Source organism: Vicugna pacos, chromosome 1 (assembly GCF_048564905.1).
Source record: "Vicugna pacos chromosome 1, VicPac4, whole genome shotgun sequence".
NCBI lineage: Eukaryota > Metazoa > Chordata > Mammalia > Artiodactyla > Camelidae > Vicugna > Vicugna pacos.
In genome coordinates this window covers 119,669,302-119,689,586 of record NC_132987.1, presented here as the reverse complement: position 1 = coordinate 119,689,586, position 20,285 = coordinate 119,669,302, and the positions used below count along the sequence as shown (strand labels likewise).

The 20,285-nt window shown below is 49.0% G+C and overlaps 1 protein-coding gene across 1 annotated transcript in view; it reads left to right on the top strand.

Annotated features, from left to right (window-relative positions):
* DSCAM (DS cell adhesion molecule) overlaps window positions 1-20,285 on the top strand; it is a 667,301-nt gene that overhangs the window by 625,872 nt on the left and 21,144 nt on the right. Inside the window, exons 29-31 of the mRNA XM_031684569.2 lie at window positions 6,016-6,046; window positions 11,871-11,986; window positions 15,258-15,407. Of these exons, the coding sequence (XP_031540429.2) occupies window positions 6,016-6,046; window positions 11,871-11,986; window positions 15,258-15,407 (297 nt within the window). The remainder of the gene's footprint in view (window positions 1-6,015; window positions 6,047-11,870; window positions 11,987-15,257; window positions 15,408-20,285) is intronic.

Here is a 20,285-nt window from a genome sequence, read left to right as displayed (position 1 = left end):
GTTACCATTTTCTAGCCCTCTTTTGCACATTCAGAGTGTTAGCACGTGTTATTTTTTTGAAACTGCTTCCTTCCACATTTCAGTATCGCTAGACTACCTGGTAGTGGTTCTCCGCCATTTCTCATCCCAGAAGATGCAGGGAAGAACACAAAGCCAAGGGTGGAGGCACAGAAGTAGCAGGGGCCTTAGAAAAGGTGTCACAAAGTCTACATCTCAGGCTGAGCCGAAATTTGTGGGGGAAAACGTGACAGGCAACACGAGAGGCTGTTTAGCTGTGCTAGGCAAGAAGAAGTGGTCTTGGGGTGATGTTCTCACGTTAGCAGACAGCAGGTGGAGGAAGAGAGACTCCACGTCTGCTTTGCTTTGATGTGCACGGAGAGGTACTCTTCAAGTCGGAAACGTGGAACAAGAAGCATAAAAAAAGGAAGGAAGAGTGAGAGGAAGAGTGGAGGGGGACCTAGAAGCAGGGAAGGAAGGGAGGAAAGAAGGGCGGAAGGAAGGAAGGAAAGGAAGGAAAGAAAGGAAGGAAGAAAGGAAGAAAGAAAGAAAGAGCAAGCAAGAAAGAAAGAGTAAGAAAGAAAGAGCAAGGAAGGAAGGAAGGAGAGGGAAAAAGGAAAACTTAGGTTGCTTGAGAAAATAATGAGAACCCCTGAGTTTTTTTTTTTGGCACCAAAATTTTTATTAACCCGCCTTCTTGCTCTCATTAAACATTCTAAACAATATATAAACATTATAAACCAAATTAATCCCTTCCTGACCCAGGGCTGTGATAGGAACCATCAAGGTACAAGGTGAAGTGAAGGCAGACCTAAGCTGCTTTCACGTGTCTCCGGCCCCTCCCGACCTCCGGCTGTTGCGTCTCTTGCCCTGTCTTGGCCGTCCCTTAACAGTACATTCCAACCTCTGTAAAATGGGGGCTGAAAGTCCCAGCCTCATTGTTCTGAGGTTTAAGAGAATGCCAAGCACTAAGCCAGACCCTCAGGAGCATTCAAACTCCAACAGTTCCTCCACACCCTTGACATGGCTCCTCAGCTGTCACGGGCTGAGGAACCAATGAATCTGCAAACCAGGAACATGGGTAAGAAGTCCGCAGGCCAAGTGAGGGCCGGGATGGGACAGTGCGTGAGAGCCCTGATGATTTAAATTGACTTACTCTTTCAAAACCTACTATATTCTGGGCATTATCAGGGGAGGAGAGAGGATGTTGCATAAAGTAGTATTTGTAATCCTTTGCTATGAGGGGAGGCAAACCATATTTACAGCAAACTATTACACAGGCTCTGAGTGATACGTAGAAACTGTGGGCACCAGTCAACGCCATGATAATCCACCGAAGGGGAAGATTTTTTTCTGACTGGAATGATTGGGGAAGGGGTCACATGGCTCCCATCCCTAGACCCAAAAAGATAGCGTTTTAAGATTCTGAACAAAATGTTCCCAGACATAATCCCAAAGACCTTTGTAGGTTATCTCTGAACAATCACATCAGAGCTGTTAAGAGAACAGTTGTACTCCATACCACTTTTGAAAACAATTAATTCTAGAACTTACGGGTTGAAATGAATTAGTTTAGGTTATAGAAAGAATAGTTTGTGAGCAGTCAGAGAAGTAAAGGGGCACACCAGAAGCTGGGCCGGCTCCCAGCTGTGCTTTGACAGGGCTGGCTGAGGACAGTACCTGGCCACAGTGCCACGCTGAAACACGGGCGGGCCAAGCCGATTTTTGAAGTGGCGCCAATCCACGTGGGAAGGTTAGCGTGTTAGAGGATGAAGCCCAGACCCTAGGAGATAAAATTCAGTACGGATAATCGTGAAGTCTTCTGTGTAAGTTGCGAAAATTCATTTACAAAACATACAGTGAGCATTGTGTTCTCACTGGTGCCGGGGAAAGAGACCATCAGAAAAATTACTGCTTTCTGCACTTGGCCTCGTTTAATTAAGGACAATAAGAAATCACAGGTCTTTCACAGAAGAGAGTCTCAAGTCGAGAGTTACCTGGAAATCATGCATCTGAGGAGTGGTTGAGAAAATTAAAGAATTCAACCTGGAAAAGAGAAAGCTGAAGCCAAGCAGTGGACATGATAGCTGCTTGGAAATACGCGAACGGCTTTTCAGTCGTCCCAGAGGTGCTGCCACTTCCTCCAGGTAGATATTACATCACAGGATTTCAACACCAGAGAAGGCAAGCGTCTCTCACAATGAATTGTATCCTCAGGAAAAGCTTCGTGTGGCTTTGCTGTACCAGGGACTGGGCTGAGCCTGGAGACACAGAGAAAAGGGCCAACGGGAGACAGCATGAAAACAGGGAGTCCCCACGCGAGCGGGGAAGGCTGTCCTCGCTGCGGCGCAGGGGTCCCCAGGAGCCCTGGGAACCAGACCGCCACCGTCCCCTGCTGGGCTTGGGGAGGTGTGCGGAGCAAGTCACGTCTGCACAGCGCGGTGTGGGCGGAGGACGGCCTTGGAGGAGCAGAGCCACGGGCATCTCGGCAGGGAACGCAAGCGCAGGAAGCTCAGAGAGACGGCTGGAGGTCGGAAGCAGGAGGCCGCAGAGCTGGAGAGGCAGCCTGGGCCCAGCACGGAAGGCTGGCCGTCTGCGCCGAGGAGTCCTGCTGGCAGGGAGGTTGAAAGCACAGATGGTGTGTTTCGGATCTGTCACCCCTCCTGCCGTGTGGGTGTCTCTCAGAGGGCTGGGCGTCTGGAGCTGGGGAGGCCAGGGGAGGTCCTGACCAGCCCGTGAGAACTGAACTGAGGAGAGAGGAAGCAGCAGAAGGCCCGCTCCCTGTGGAGCTGGGAGCCGCCAACAGACGTGGTCGGCAGGTCGGCGCTGGGCGTGAGAGGGGGCGCTGTGCCTGCAGGAAGGGTGTCGGCTCCTTCCCTGGAGTGCCCACGGCCCCAGCTCATCTTAACATCTGTCCAAGATGCTGTGAAGGGGATTCAGACATTTACCAAGAGGCAGATTTCAAAAGCCTTTCATGCTCTTAAGATACTACGATTCCATGACTGAAAATACCGTCTTAACTTGTCCTAGATCTTCTGGCCCCTAAGCAGAAGCCAGTCCGAAATTCCATCTTCTCATTCCCCTCTCCCTGTGTGAGAAAGACCCTAAGCCCCATCTCAGCCCTGACATCGCTCCCAAACTTGATTTCAAATCTGCCTTGAACAGCTCCACCTAACATTCCTGTTTTATATTAATATGTCAGAGGACTCATTGTGCTTGAAGCCAATCACCTCAGCCTTCACCCAAATCGCTGCTTCCATGTCCTTGACTCCTGTGTCTGCCCCTCGCGTTACCATACAGCCAGCCGCACACGTCCCAAATCTCACCACTCCCCTGGACTCCCCGCAGTCCCTCTGTCTGTCCCCTCCACGCCTGTGGGTCCCTGATTCTTGCAGATGCCTTCTGTCTACCATCATGTCATCCGCTCCCTGCCCCCTGCCAACAAGTCCCTGCCTGCCCCCCATTCAGGTGCTTGGAACGTCTGATTAATGCTGGTTTTACACCCACTCATCACTCCCCACTCTGCCCTCCTTCCTCGACTTCCCCGCTTGGCCCTGGTAAAAGCTTCTGGATTATGACCGGTGGTACCAAGTTGCATCCCCTTGGCTCCTTAAAGACTTGACCACCCCCAACTCACCACCACCCCTGAGTCAACCTGACCCTCTCCTTGCTTCCTGAAGGAGCGCCAAGTCCCGGCACACATTCATGCTGTGCCGTGGTGCACTCTTCCCGGGAGAGTTTATGCTCCCTTGAAGGCGGGGGCAGGCTTCCATCCTTTCAGACTGACCCCACCTGAGACAGTGCCCTCCCGGGATGTGTCCCTCTGTCACCTGGCCTGAGGTGCCTGGTCCTCTGGGTGTCCCTGAGGACACGACGTGTATCCCACTCAATCTACGAAGGACTTTGAGATCGTGATTAAAAAAGAGGCTGAACCAGCAGACATGGGGTATGATTTCCCACTCAGCTGCAGCAAATGACTGAACGTCTCTGGGTCCCAGTTTCCTGGTTTCCAGAGGCGAGCATAACAGCCCCCGGGCAGAGACAGACGCCAAGCAGACGTGAGCCGGCCGTGCAAAAGGAAGCGGCGTGAGCTTGACTGTGACGCCGGCCCACGCCGTTCCCCACTCCCCAGGAGCCATTCGCTGCTGGCCGATGACGCCAGCTGTGCCGTCCAGACCCCATCACCATGCTTTCATCCCCACCAGCTCTCAGCTCTCTCAAAGGTGAGCTCACAGAAGTGAGTTTCCCTGACTGTGTGTCTCACAATTTCAGATGAATCCGAAGGAGAAGGCAGGAGCTAAGCTAAAAGAGGAAGGGATGTGAGATGACAAGCATGGCGAGGGTGGACCAGGATGGCTTGGGCCCTAAGCGTGGGGATGGAGGCGCCTGCTAGATGCAGACACGGAAGATCTGCAGTTAGAGCATGTCGGTCCCCGAGGGGCCTCTGTGCTCACTCGGACGCCACCATTCCTTACGCACTGAGATAAAGAGCGATCACGGGAGAGAAAACTCTGACGACTGACGTCAGGCGTAGAACAAGAACAGCGGTGCTGGCAAAATGAGGAGAGCGGGTCCCTCCTAGAGACGTTTGAGTCCGAGTTCCCCTCACACCGTGAGCTGCTGTGCAGTGTTCTGCTCCACAGAGTTCCCCTCTCTTATTCAGAGAATTGAACCAGCCAGGGCCCGGCTGTGACACAGAGCTAATTAATCCCAGGCTGTTGGCACTGTGTGTGTGTGTGTGTGTGTGTGTGTGTGTGTGTGTGTGTTTACTTTGCAAGTGTGAAATCATTCCGGAAGTGGAGAAGCTCCTCGTACTTACTTTGTCTTTGCAGATAAATATAGAAGCATGAGCTGGGAGACTGAACGCGATTTTGCTGTCTTTGCTTTGCCATGTGGGTGGGGTAAAGCGAGCTGTTTCATTTCCCAGACTGAACCCATCTGTGCACAGACTCGGGGCCTCGTTGTGAGGTCACCAGTGGGAACCGGCCTGGCAGACTGGAAGAACTGGTTGGTTATGGGGTGCCGGGCCACGTGTGCTTGGCCCTGTCACTGCCCACACCTCTCAGTTACAGCTTCCTGCTCCCTGACTTGAAAGTGACTGCATTCAAAAGTCAGGCTCCCAGAGATGAAAATGCTCCAGCATATGTATGTCTTCATTCTAGAGCCAGTCACACAGTCAGCTGAATCCATTTCCAGAAAGTTCTGTCCATTGAACACCGCAGGTAGTAACATCAAGACTTTTAGAGAGCCACAACAACAGAAAAAAAACAGAAAGAAGGCCTTTGTGTTCATAGGAAGGAAACATTCATTTTTGCTGGGACAAAATGTGTAAAAAGAAGAAATTATATTTTAAGGGAAATGAGAATTTCAAAATAATGCCATTAAAATGTAAAAAAAAAAAAGAAAGAAAGAAAGAAAAAAAAAGATTTGCATCATGTTTAGGAAGGATTTCTTTTTGTCAGGAGTGATAACCAGGTCTTGGTAAACAGTGTTCTCGGAGAAAAGAAATAAAGAAGGGTTTTATCTCTGATTTGAAATAAACATCTAAGTTTCTAGACACAGTGATGTTCCATTTATACAATTCCTTGATCAGCCAAAGGGACTCATAACTCTATAACATGCCTTGTTAAGTGATCATAATCTTTTTAATTTTGGTATTTTGATAACAAAGAGAGTAGAATTTGTACTACATAATGAATTACTTCCAAAATGTTGATTTCTGCCTTCTGAAAGTAAAATTGGGTTTTTGAAAAGTGACGAATAGATTGTAATAAAACCTTTAGCAAGCATCTGAGAGGTCTGTGGCTATCTCTTTATACTATCAGATAGATAGATAGGTGCCTCATTTAGAAGAAATAAGAAATCCATAAAACTTTTGGTCATTAGTAGTAATTTGGATATACAGTCACATTTAAAAATGGCCATTGTCATCTGAATCTGTAGAGTATTTGTCACAAATGCTTAAGCGAATGTTAATGAGTTGTTTATCATGTACTAATATCAACTTTCTTTCCCCAGATGCGAAGAGTTTGGCTGAGATGCTCATGAGGTAAGAGCAAGACCCAGCATCCCAAATGTCATGTTTAAAAGAACAACCTCCATCTTGCTATGATGGTTTCTTTCCTTTTAATGACAGTCTGAAGTCAGTAACCCATTTTGTGGTTGACATACAGCTTTCATTCTATGGACCGGAATATCCATGTCATGCCTAGTTGGATACATAGATCCCAGATACTACGCTCTTCTGCACAGCCTGGGTAGTTTCCTTGTTGGCTGGACTCAACCAATAGAGTATTTCCCGTAAACCTGAGAATAGAGAGGCGCGTTACGAATAAGCAGCTTTGGTGTTGCTTCCACTCAGATACGCCGCCTTGAGGCCAAGCCTTCTTGCTAGCAGTCAGCCAGGCGAGAAGAAACTCACCACAGGAAATGGGCTGTCTGTTGTGCTCCTCAAAATCAACGGGCTGATCAAGAAGGACCTTCCGTGTCCCCAGCTCCCACAGTTCCTTCAGCACCCCTCCACCAGGCAGCCACCAACTCCTGCTGCAAATGTCTGCTCCCTGTCTGGTCTTGGAGGGCACGGCCTGATATTTCATCACCGTTTTAGGAGTACCCAGCACTGTAGTTGCCCCATTTTTAACCATTGAGTAGATGGCTGACTAGGGGTAGTTGAATGTTCACAGCTGTAGAAGGCACTCCAGTATTTGTATTTTATATTGTAATGCTTAAGCCAAAAGTGAAAAGGAGATAATCAGAGTCTAGGAACCAGGTAAGAAAAATGTCAAGGGCCATGATGGTGAACTTGACATTGTCATTTTAGGATGACTAATGTAGGAGATAAAGAGGATGGGGTATAGGTCCCTTCCCATCCCCTACCTCACTGCAGTTGGCTCTAACTTCCTGCCCCATCTTTGCATATAAAATTAGGACTTTGTGTTATTCACAGAGAGTCATGTCCCGTATCACCAGTGTCATTGAAGATCTAAGTCAGAGATTGAATACCATTGGCCCACAGGTTACATTTCCCACAGACATCTTTATTGGTCCATACTGTGTTTTAAAACAGTGTGAATTGTTGGTAACAGATGTGCAGGAATCAAGGATGACTCTGAAATAGTTGGTGTGAGTGATTAGATAAACACTGATGCCCTTTGCCAGGATTAGGGAGATAGATGCTGGGGATGGACTTTTTTGTAGGGTGGAGGAAAGACATGTTGATCAGGTCAAAAAGACTTGCATGGATTGTGTTGAATTTGGGATATTTTTTAAACGTCCAATGAAGGTGTCAAATAGCTGGTAGCAGGAAGCTGGAGTTCAGAGTAGTGCTCAGAGATACAAATGGTCTGTAAAATACATCCTTCGTCTATCTAATCACATCACGCTAGATCAAACTTGCATGATTATGAAAATCTATGTAAAACGCCTTCAGTCCGTGCTCTTGTGCACATCTGTACTTGTTTGCTAGTGGTCACGTGGAAGGCAGCCAGACGTGTGCACTTGTGTTGAGCAAATCTGATAGAACATCTGGAAAACAAATAAATAAACTAGAGTCATTTCAATTTATAATAGTTCTCTACCCAATAAAATAGATTGTCTAATGTAGACCTAAAAATATGAAATTGTTGATGGCGTCTAGGAATCAAGAAATTTCACATAAAATGGTGGCTTTCTGACTTCTCCTGAAAATGCCCTTGGTTGCATTGGGCACAGCCCAGGTGATAACGGATGTCTGGACCTGCTACCAACATCCCCTTTAGATTGGGTGAGTCCGCTCAGCACAGTGGCCCCCATCCCTGACTCCACCCCAGGCCTCCTCCTTCATCCATCCCAGACCATCAGTCCTGCCTCTGCCCAAGCCCGTGACCCTGGGGTCCGTGTTTTCTAACACGGTCAGCATTTGCTTTGTTAGGGTGACCTGGCGTCGGATTCTCTGACATCCCTGCCCCCGCGCTCGTCAGCCCAGGTTAGACACTAGAGAGCGTCCCCATCCTTCTCTGTTAGCGGGCAGGTGCCGTGGCTGGAAGACCGCCCACTGACAAGAGCGAGAACCAATAACGATGCTTGCAGTTGGCAGCTGCCGGCATGAAGTTAGGGACATGGACGCCAGTGATTACGGCCGCTCCAGGTGTGCGAGGCGGTTCTCTCCCAAAGGATGCACGTGGTTGAAAATGAAGGGAATTTCCAGGTTCCTCAAATAGATGGATTTTTCTGGGATTAATTTAGAAGTGAAAGCGATGCTTTTATTCACGAAGGGCCAGCTCGATGTACGTTTGGCAGGTCAGCAGGCCAAGCAACCGAAGGCCTCATCCCCAGCCTGACTGGGTCAGGAGAACTATGTTCCAGACGTGGCCCGGGAGGTCTAGGCGAGTCAGGGCCACTGGTACAGAGTTGTACTGCCTCGCTGTCCCCGCTCCGTGTTCTCTCTGGGAAGGCGAGGACTTGAGGACTTAGCAGGCTGGGGCTGTGAGGACACAGAGTCACAAGCTTAGGTTCTAGGCCTAGTGCTGCCACGAGATGGTTTTGGGGTGGGGGGGTGCATCCTTTTCCATCTCTGAGTTTTGCTTTCCTCATCTGAAAACAACAATTTGAGATTGTTTCTAGCTTTGTCATTCTGTGTGACATGCAGGTGAATGTGACATTTATTATCCGTCCATGTCCCACAAAGAAGCATCCAAGTATTTCGGCGAGCTTAGTTCTCCCAGGGCCAGACAGACAGATGCAACTGCAGGACAAACACCAACAGCCTAGAGCCTTCGGGGGGAGCCCCCGCTTGGTGCCACTCCCACCGTGCTCAGAGAGGAAGGATTTTCCTTTTATACGATTAGGCAAGAATAAGTTTTTTAAACACACCAGGCTTCTAAGAGGTCAGACTGGCTTGCCCTGAAGCACTTACCAACACATGGTTAATGTCCGAGGGCCAGTATTCCTAAGAAAGCTAGTTGTAGACAGTGAAGGGTTCTGGTTGAGAGTTTAAATTAGATTAGATTTTGATGTTTATATTTTTATACACATGGTGATAAAAACACCCACCTGACTATTACAATGAGCGATGATGCTGATACCCTCGCAGTTATTTTATGCTTGTGGGATGCTCTATGTCATATTTTGAAGAAGGGGATGCTATGCAAACACCATAATTACTTTTTTTCCCACAAAACTTAAAGAAATAGTAAGACTTTAAAGAGCTGTAGCAAGTGCGTGTAATTTATTGACTGAGCCCAGAAATACCATCCTCTGCAAACCATCGTCAGCTCTCTGTCATTTTAATCAGACAACCAGATGGCAAATGGATGGTGGACGATTGTATTTCAATAATAACTAATACATTTAGCATGATCCCATAGCATATGAAAGATGCAGTTTTGCTTCCACAGTGAAAACACCCAGAATCTTTTTCCAGGTCACAAATGAGGTTTTTTTTTTTTTTTTGAAGGTTTGCTGCTGTTCTAATGATCAATTGTTACAATTTTGGGAATCAACCATCACATAACAATAGATTGTAAACTCTGGCAGTGCAGGTGAAGATAAAGAAACAGCTTCCTTGGGACCCTTTTAGATGAGAAGGCTTTTATTGCCCCCAAGGGCTCTGGGACCGTCACTCAGCCCCCAAACAGTGCAATTCATTCAAGACTTTCCGCAAATATTTGTTGAGTGTCTACTTTGGTCACATGCTGTTCCAAATTCCAGGGATACACAGGGACAGAAGGGACAGAAAGGATGAGCTCCTTGAGGAGCTGATAGTCCGTTGGGAGAGAGGGGTAATAAAGGAGAGGAATCCATTAAACACATGCTGGGGAGTATTAAGTGCCAAGGAGAGAAGACTGAGTGGAGACGGGGGAGGAAGCACGGAGCGTCCCCGCGGCAGGGCCAGCCCGGCTCCCCTGAAGAGATGGAGGAGGGGACCCGGCCACGTGGGCTCTGGCTGGGGGAGCGTGTCCTAGGCAAAGGGAACAGCAAGTTCAAAGAGAGAGAGGAACAGTTAGCCCTGCATCTCAAGGTTTATTGGGCCATTTCCTCGCCTTCCGGCAGCGGGGCTTGGCAGCTTAGTCCTTGGAGGAGCAGGAATTTCCCTCCAGCTTTGACTGTCCTTGTTCCCGAAGTTAAATCATGTGCTGAGTCTGGGCGCCGGCCACAGTGGAGCACGGTTGCGGGTAGCTTGCTGCCCGTGCCGTGGGGCAGCAGACCCTGAGGCTGAGGAAGGCCGGCGGGGCTCCGAGCCGCTGAGCAGAGCCGCCTCATCCCTACTGGAGCAGGAGCTGGGCAGGAGGAACGAGCTCGCGCTGCTGTTTTTGGTGCGAGGACAAGCGCCCGTCCCTAGTGAGGTTCCGAAACAGACTCCGAGAGACTCACCGAGGAGCAGTTCCCTGTGTGTTTCCTGGAAAGAGAGCTTGTTTCCGCATGACATCACTGCAGTCACCAGTGCTTTTTGTTTTGTGTAAATATCTGAATCTTTGCTTTAAAACACACACACAAATAAAATGAGACCTTGGTTAAGCAAGTAATTGAAAAGAGTCGGTAGACCATGCAAAAAATTTAGGCCAAGACGCTTGAATTTGGGCTCTGCGTAATTAGCATGATCTAGCTATGTAACCCAGTTACTCGTCTGCAGAGCAAGAAATCTGGTTCAAGAGCGAGTCCTACCTTGGGCCCCTGTGCCTTTCAAAAGCTGTCATTTTCATGGGCTGTTTTGTTGACACTCAGGTGAGGAAGAGCCATTAAAAAAATATTTAGAATATTAACATAGACCCCTGACTGCAAACATTAAACTTCTCGAGTGAACTTGACCATCAGGTTATTAACATTCTTCAGCCACGTAGTTCAAGAGTGGATGAGTGCTCATGGACGAGGAAGGATCTGGGCCTCCTGGTAAAGGCTTGGTTGTAGCAAAAAGCGTCTGAGATACAGTACAGCTTCCCCTTGACTGCTCTCCGCTCAGTGTAGCCAACACGACGATGAGTCGTCACTGAGCGTACGAGGCTCCACAGACCATTTCAAAACAGATTTTGGCAATTTTTGAGCTGGATTAATGGATGCCATAGATCACCACATTGATTAAATTATCCAAATGACTGCTGCTTCTGGAGGATGTTTTTTTAAATCTACTCAATTCTTATAATTCTGCAAAGACTGAGCAACCATTCTTCTAATCAGATTGTTAATTAAGGTCTTCATCGACTTCTGCGGGTTTTTGTCCAACATGCAGACTTGTTGTTACTTCGCGCTGTGGCTGGCTTTGATTCTGCCGTGCAGTTTTACTACCTGCTTTCATTTACTTTTAGAAGACAGCTCACTCTGAGAGTAATTTTCTGGTACACAAATTTTGAGATAAAATTCTTGTAGTAATCGCTTTTTTTCTATTCTAAAGTGTAATTGGGCCAGGAAAACTAAACTAATGCAAGGGGAGTTAACAAGGTTTATGATTTGTTACTAGAACAAAAATAAAATGACTCCAGATATGAATACGAACCTAGTCAGTGAACAGCCAGTACCCAGGCTCCGTCCCTTGCTGTCATTGGAATAACTCATATCTGACAAATGAAAATGTGTTGGTTTATGAGTAGTTTCTCATGTGTGTGTTTCATTTGGCTTTTACACAAGGAATGGGAAACTCCAAATTTCCGTTGATTGATGTAGAACCGATCCCTACTGATGATTATATTTTCTAAACCTCACAATGGGCTGCTGAAATTTAATATTAATAAATACCAATTGAATGAAGGAAGAAAAATCTATCATGTGCTTCTTTCCCTCCCCTCCCCATCCCACAGGCATTCACATAATAAGATAATAAGCCGAGGTAGTGGACAAGCACATGCTGGCCTAATGTACCCCTGAACTGAGTTTATTGATGCCTCCCCCTGTTTTGTCCCCAGTAAGAATACCCGGACTTCGGACACCTTGAGCAAGCAACAGCAGACCCTGAGGATGCACATTGACATTCCCAGGGCTCAGCTTTTGATCGAGGAGAGAGACACCATGGAGACCATCGGTAAGGTGCCCTGTTTGCCTGTTTACACAACATGGCTGCTATAGCCATGCCCTCTCAGCCCAAACCCTGGGCCATGGAAAGTATGAGACATGAGACCATCTTGAATTCTACATGAGCAAAGAAGTTAGAAGGTAGACAGCTTTTACTGAGGAGAATAATAAGTACCAGCAAATATGGGAAGAAATGAACTTAGAGACTCCACAGAGGTCAGCTGAGCAGAGTCCCCAAATTAGGTCTTTCCTGGAGAGGCTATTGTGCTGCTCCAAAGAACCAACGTCTGTAATCTAACAAACTGAGGAAGGCTTCACACAAGATCCCAGCTTGGAAGTTCACTTCATGTGCTCTCCACAGCTCCAGTAGGGCCTTCATTCAAGAAACGTTTAACTTCTCCTCACACTCAGCAAACAGGTGTCTTTGCACAGGCATCGTTTCCCCACCCCCGGTGCCCCTTCGACATCCTGGAATAGTTTCCGCCCAGGTACTTCGGGAAAGACCCGGCCCCTGTGTTTCACGACCGCAGAACAGACGCTTGGCAAGCTTTAGCGGCCTTTCTGCCCAGAACGCGGTGTCTTGACTCCTTCTGGCTTCTTTCCACTCGAAGTTTGCAGTCCTGCACTGCTTACCTAGATGGTTCTGTTTGTTCCAGAATCAGAGACTCTATTTCCACCGCAGAAACGATCAGAAGAGCTAACATTTAGAGGAGCTCTACATACTTTTGTAAGCACTGTGTGTGTGTTAACTTACTCCTCCTGAGCAGCCTAGGGAAAAGGCACCACTTTGGAACTGGGATGCGGAGAGGGGACGTAGCTGGCAGGTCACTCGGACAGTTAGGAGCAGAACCGGGCAGGGCCCCCGCCTGGCCCTTGCCTCGCCTTTGGTGACTGTTACTACCTGTGTCTAAATAATTCTGCCTGTGGCTGTTAAAGGAAAATGATGTCATTCGCAGCAACGTGGATGGACCTGGAGATTGGCATTCTGGGTGGGGGGGTGTAGTTCTTTTGTTTGGCAGGGAGGGGGAGGGAGGTAATTAGATCTATTTATTTATTTATTTTTAGAGGCAGCACTGGGGATTGAACTCAGGACCTATTCCTTGCTAAGCATGTGCTCTACCACTGAGCTATACCCTCCCCTCTGGAGATCATCATTCTAAGTGAACTAAGCCAGAAAGAGAAAGGAAAATACCACATGAGATCACTTATATGTGGAGTCTTTGAAAAATGACACAAATGAACTTATTTACAAAACAGAAACAGACTTAGGCATAGGAAACACACTCATGGTTACCGGGGGAAAGGAGGTGGGAAGGGATTCATTGGGAATTCGAGATTTGCAGATACTAACTACTATATATAAAATAGATAAACAAGTTTCCACTGTAGAGCACAGGGAACTCTATTCAGTATCTTGTAGAAACCTGTAATGAAACAGAATATGGAAACAAATAGGTGTGTGTATATGTGTGGCTGAAACACGATGCTATGCACCAGAAATGGACACCGCACTGTAAACTGACTATGCTTCAATAAAAAGAAAAGAAAAAAACAGATGGCTAGGCAGATCTGGGGAGCAGTGCATCACCTCCCAAAAGCCAGTCACCACTGAAAGCACGCCAGAGAGGCCCGCCCGTCACTTCTGTACACAGTGACGACCCCTGGCCAGGGATGCAGCCCATTCCTTGCAGGATCATCCATCACCAAGAGTCGTTGACCTCCCAGTGCTGCTGACAGCTTGGTCGATGGCATTTTCTAATTATTGGGGAAGTAGAAACTGGATGCTTTAAAGCGCTCTGGGCTCTGCCTACAAGAATCCAATAGGAAAATGCCATCAATTTTCTAGCCAGAATGAACGGTTAACTTCACAAAGTGACAGCGCTTGAAATGACCCATTAAAATTGGAAGCCCAGCCCCACAGGTGCCCTGGGCGCTCCTGGCTGGGCTGCGCGGCAGAAGCCGCAGCATGGTGTTCTGGATGAAGAACAGGCGTGGGTGTCGGGCCTCTGACACCAGGTCCAATCGTAAGGGCCTGTCTCAGTGGGAAGGCCACCATCTGCGGGCGGTGGGGGAGGGCTGCAGGCCAGGACCCCCGGGCCGAGCCCTGGCTCCCCACGCTGCAGTACCAGCCTGGGCTGCACCACGCGCGGAGTTCCTGCAGACTTCCTGGCAGGGCTGCCTCTTTTTCTCTGCCAAGAAATTTTATTCTAACTTCAAGAGGTTTTCCTTTCCTGCCAGAGCCCTGAGTAATTGGATTTTGTAAGGTTCATTCTGTTCAGGGCCTTTTTTGGGCACAGAAGTCTAGCTGTGTTGTTTATGACTTTCCCATCACCGTCGCATGTCAGGGCAGGCTGCAGCGTGGTCCCGGCTGACTGGTAAACTCACAAGAGCATCATCCCAGGCTGCAGTGCCTCAAAATGTATGAAAAATTTGTACAATCTAACCCACTTTCTGTTGGAGTCAAAAAGCTCCTAAGTAAGTGTGAAAAGTATCATAACAAAGTAGGGAAAATCTTGAGACGATCCAATAATGACACAAAGCCCAACCGACCTCTCCTTCTCCAAGCACCAAAGTCCTCCGCATCACCTGCACACAGGCTCCAGCTCCCTGCCTTCAAGTGCCTATGCCGATGGGACCTGGGGAATCTGACCAGGGAGTCATTTTGAGAAGTCTGTTAAAGGGTGTTCTAGCATTGTTAAAGCTCAGGAGACGAGGGGAGAAAAGTAACACACTGCAGAGCCGTTACAGTCCGGGAGTCAAGATGCCCTGAAGACAGGTCTGTCTGCTCCTCCCCCACCTCCCGTCTCAGACACCTGCCAGGGTCAGAATGAGAGGTGACCCCGGGATAGACCACCGCCGGGCAATTTTTCTAGGACTGCAAACAGAGCTTATTTTAAATGGCAGCCCCGTCCCCAGGTGGTGGTGACATGGCAGTTGGTGTCTCAGGCGAGCTCTTGACAAACACATAAATCCCAAACTCTTTTAAATGGACTGCCGCCCAGCAGGCTCCCCAAGTCAATGTTTGCTTGATGAGGAGAAACTGAGTCCCAGGAGAGAGGAGGGACCCTGCTGTGGTCGTTCTCTTTCATTCATGCTCCAAAGCCAAGCCCTGAGGGTGATCGTCTATTTTAGCATTCCCGAGTAATTCTAATACAGTGCTTGACTGTTCTGTTGTTTCATCGTTGTTATTAACAATAACGCAAGCCCCAGGAGAGAGAGGCCGGGAGTCCCTGAGCAGTGGGTAACGGTGTCTGGCTTCCTGGGTTCCCGCTGTTCTGTAGATGATCGCTCCACGGTCCTGTTGACGGATGCTGACTTTGGAGAGGCAGCTAAACAGAAGTCCCTGACGGTGACGCACACGGTCCACTACCAATCGGTGTCGCAGGCCACCGGGCCCTTGGTGGACGTTTCGGACGCTCGGCCGGGAACCAGTGAGTAGTCAAGCATCACTTAACCCGTGTGAGTGTTGTCCGTGCTGAGCGTGCGTTAACGCCGCGTGCCTGCCCAGTACCAGGCGGGGGAGCTTCTCAGCCCTGCGCCTAAGAAACGAGTAGGGATGGTAATGTCGTTGCTGGGACGTTGAGCTTTGATTGCTGATCTTTGCTGTTGGTAAAATTGTGTCAGGTAAAGCCAGTAACTCTTGGCATTGGTTTATTCTGAAAGTGTTAGCAATTTCAGGTCACGTTGTCGCTAGTTTTTATTTCGACTGCACGGGAGAAGAGGAGTTAGCGTTAGTGGGTATCTGTTCTGTGCCAGGATTGGGACAGAAGGGTGAGGCCATGTCTGTTATCTTTGCAACAGCCCCGCAAGCCACCTGCTTGCACAGTGGATATGAGAGCCCCTGTTTTATGGATGGGAGAACTGAATCTCAGAGAAGTTGGGGAAACAGCCCAAAGCTGTACACATACTACATCGTAAAACCAGGATTCAGCTGCGGTCTGACTGTCCTCCAAGCTCATGCTTTTTCTCCAGAACCACTGTTTGAGAAAAATACACTTCTGGCTAATCTGGGATTATGTTTGGTTTGGTTATTAATATTTGCATCCATGTTATATGGAAATTAATTACTGCCATGAAATTAAACCCCCTAATACATATCTAGAGTTATTAATTAGATATTCTTGTTCCTTCATCATTGAAATTGTTCCTAAATCTCCTTAAAGACTGAGAAATCGAGGTCCTGATGATTATCTTTTGGGAAGCTTTGATGTCTAGCTTTTAAGTCATTAATCACTCTCTTCGCAAAAATTTACATGCTTAGAGCACTACAATTAGAAAAGTAAATATTATACCATTGAAGGCTGTTCTTTACGATGTCTGACTTAGGAAGCATTTGTAAAGTGCACTGAGGTTTATGCAACAAATGGGTTGATTCCTGAATACCACCACGCTCTGTAGGAAAACAGTTCTGCAGTCATTGAAATTCATTTGAAAACTGTTTTCAAGAGCTCTCTGAAGGCGTCTCTCAGTCCTCCCCTCTGTGTAACCTCACCTCCTCCCTTCTTTGGTGACATGAGTCCATTCTGAAGACGTGAATGTGGTGTCAGTGAGGATTTGCTTGCGAAGAGGCGTGTAGGACCGAGAGCCTTGCTCTTAAACACTGCTCCGAGGTCCCTGGCATTCTCCGGCAGCTGTCTTTTCCATCCCGAGCTGCCTGGGCTGCTTCTGGCTGCTTCAGGACGCTGCGCTGCCGGGTTTCTGAGCCACTTACTGCCGTAAAGCCAGGGAAAGATTCGAGACCCCAGGGGACTTGGATGGATGGATCCTTGACCTCAGCCTTCCTTTGTCCCAATCAGAGTGGAAGTTAATGGAGACATTAGCAGGAGAAGAAAACAGAGGCAGAGAAAACAGGACAGAAGCCCCAGGTAGTGGCTCCCAGTCTTCTGTGTGCAGCGGAATTACCCCGGTGCGTGTTTAAAACACTCATTCCAGGCCTCCACCCCCAGAGTCTGATCCTCTTGGTCTAGAGTAGGGGCCGGGAATCTGCACTGTAACAGCACCCTGGGTGATTCTGTGCTGGTGGCCTGGACCCCTCGCTGAGAAACACTTCCCCGGGGGTTAGATGTGTGTCACGCAGAACCCCAGGAGCCATGTCTGTCCCCCTTCAGGGCTGCCACGTGGGAGCCCTCCAGCTTGCCGGGCTCCCGTCACATCAGTCCTTCCCGCCATGTGAAAGGAAGTGCCTTTCCACGTCCCTGTCCCCGCTGAGTGAGCGGAGAAACGCACAGAGGCTGGTCATAAGTGTAAAGGCCAGAGAGGAAGCCGTGACGCCCCAGCCCGGGGAGCCTTCCGGCCGCGCCGTCGGCCCCAGAGCACAGGGAAGGCCGACGTGACGGCCGTTCAGAAAACCTGCAGAGACCGGCGTCCGAGCCACAGGCAGACCAGGGGGCGGTGTGTGGCAGGCCCGAGGCCAACGGAAGGGGCGTGGAGGTGTCTCTCTCATGGCTCCCGGGGTGTGAGCGTGCTTGGGGCGCGTTAAGAATTCCTTCATTCAAACTCAGAAGTGTTTATTAAGGAATGACTTTCCATGTGGCTCCGGTGCTCAGTCGATGGGGGTACCTCACAAGGCGCAGAGAGACATTCAGTGCATCTCAGTGGAGGAAGCCAAGCCTTAAATAAGAAACGGAAGCATTTATCGGTTATCAGTATGTACTAGGGAAAAATAGAACAGACTGGTGTGACGGAGAGTCCGCGGGGCGGGGGGCCCGTGGGCGGCGCTGCTTCAGTCTGAGGCTCCGGGAGGACCTGCACGGCGGAGAAGGTGTGAGCCACGGCCTGCGTCACCGGCGGGAGCCGGCCTGCCAGGCAGCAGGATTGCGAGGGAGACCTAAGGCATTCTGGGGACAGCAGTGGGATGAGAGTGCAGGGATCGAGGGGGCAGGGGGTGAGGATGGGCCAGAGACCGGCCGCCCTGGCTGGTAGGACCTCGCCCTGGACCTCGCCCTGGACCTCGCCCTGGACCTCGCCCTGGACCTCGCCCTGGACCTCGCCCTGGACCTCGCAGGCGGAAGTCGCACGTTTCCATTCCATGTGAGCAGGTCGGGGCGCTCGCCGGGGGCTTGCGACGGTCACATCGCATGGAAACAGCTGCAGCCGTAGAATGGTGCTGCTGTCATTGTGATGAACTGAAATAATGTTTACAAACACAAGGCGAATCTACTCAAATTCGTGCTTCAGTCTCTAGTTCCAAAAAAAAATAGTTATTCATTTAACATCTGCAGAACTTCGTCCGTTAGGAAAAGATCTCTGGGATCATTTGTTCATCAGCTATTCCCCGAAAACCGCATTGTGAGGGTCTAAGAGCACTGCGTTTTTTATTTGGAAGCAGAAACGGTGCGTGTCTCGCCCCCAGCAGGTTATCCCAGAGGCTGAAGCCCCGAGCTTTTGGAAGCCCAGTCCGCTACTTGCTTCTGGTGCCCCAGAGCTTGTCACCTGTGCCCAGGTGTTGACCTCTGTCCCCTGGAACAGGTCCCTCTGACTGCGATCTGGTGCATTTGCAGAGATCCGTGTGTGGTCTGTTTCCTCAGCTACAGAAGACATTCTTCTGTTCTAATATGTGGTTATTGTAGGAGATTTTTTCCTCTGGTCTTATATTTTCCTCTGTATATACTGGTGGTTCTCGGTGCCAACAGCGCATCAGAACAACCCGGGAAGCTTTTTAAAGTACAGACACTTGGGCTCCAAACCAGAGCGAATAAATTAACTTTTTATTATTAAGATTTTTTATTTTTAAGGAGAGCACTTAAAATATGTTGTTTGCACACTGGAATGATTGCATCATAGAAGTTATGTTTCTAAGCATTTCATTACTTTGCCAAAGAGTGGCAAAAATTCTAAGCACGAGGATGGGAGAAGTAACAGTGATGTGCTGCTCCTCTCCTTCAGCCTGTGGGAGCTCCCGCCTCGGCTGTGTCCTTGGCTCTAGCCACTTCTCGTCCCTCCTGTGGGTTAGGGCGCACTCGGAAGCTGGGGTTCTACTCACGCCAGTGTCCCCAGCTCCTGCCACAGGGTCCAACACACAGTGGACATTCAGTAAATACATTTAAGTACTGCCTGACATCAGCTTCTGAAGTAAGAGCAAAATGTTACAGGGAAACGAGGCGTGAGAGGATAGTCATGTCCCAGGTCTCAGGCGAGCCCCTGGGATGTGCCCTGACCTAGAGGGTCCTTGGCTTTGAGCAGGAAAGAATTCGAGCGCGAGCCACAGTAAAGTGAAGGCCACGTCTATTTAGAGAAATACACACTCCGTGGGCAGAACGTGGTCCGTCTCGGAAGGGCGGGCAGTCCCGGGGTCAGGGTGCCTAGTTTCCATGCTCTGGGGGATGTCACAGGCTAACAGGTGGGGGAGTATTCCAGCTGTCTTGGGGAAGGGGCAAGGGTTTCCGGAAGTGGGGCCCTGCCCACTTTTTGGCCTTTCATCGGTCCGCCCAGGAGCTGTCAGGGTGCCTGGAGGAGTGTCGTTTAGCAGCTAATTATTACAATGAGCTCAAGGTCCAATGGAAGTGGAATCTTCCGCCGTCATGGGCCGGGTAGGTTCTATCCGGTTTTGGTCGTGTCCTCAACGGCTGTGTCATTCTTTTAAAGGTTTTTCCCTGCCCCCTTCCCTCCTGTCTCAAAGGGGATGGAAGAGAAAGGATATTTAGTATTTTCAATAGGAGTTGGGCAATCCCTTTCTTCCCCTTTGCTCTCTGTTTCCTGAGATGTCTGACCACCTGGGTGTCTGTATCTCCTTACCCAGTTAGACGTGTGTCTTTTCATATGTACTCAGTCTCCTCCCAGGACACTTTGCAGAAAGTGATATCATTGTTTTGGAGAAATTGAATCCACTTTTTTACTTACAAATTATGCAAGAGTACAAGACATGTGAAGCGGTCAGTATTAGATTTGACCCAGGTTTGTTTTGTCATATTTGCCTGGAAGTCATCCATTCACTCATCATTCGTACATTCGTGCAAAGAGCATTTACCAAGCACCCCTGGTTTACACAGGGCTGGACTGGAGAGTGAGCAGGACATGGCTTCCATCCTCACCAGCTCTCCTAGTTAACACCTTTCTGCATCGCAGGTGTCCTTTAGTATCTAGTTTTGTGGGTTTTAATGAGTATCTTTCCGTCTAACTCTCCAAGTTGAGTTTCTGGCCTTCCTGATCAACCTACCAAATCTCCCATCACCATCTTCCCATTAAACAGGAAGTGTTCCGTCCCTTGTCAAGTGCCTGTCACTCAGGAATCCTGGGCGAAGCCCCAGACTGACTGTGCCCCCCCACGTCTGCAGGCCCCCAGCCCGCCAGCCTCACCCATGTCTGCCTCC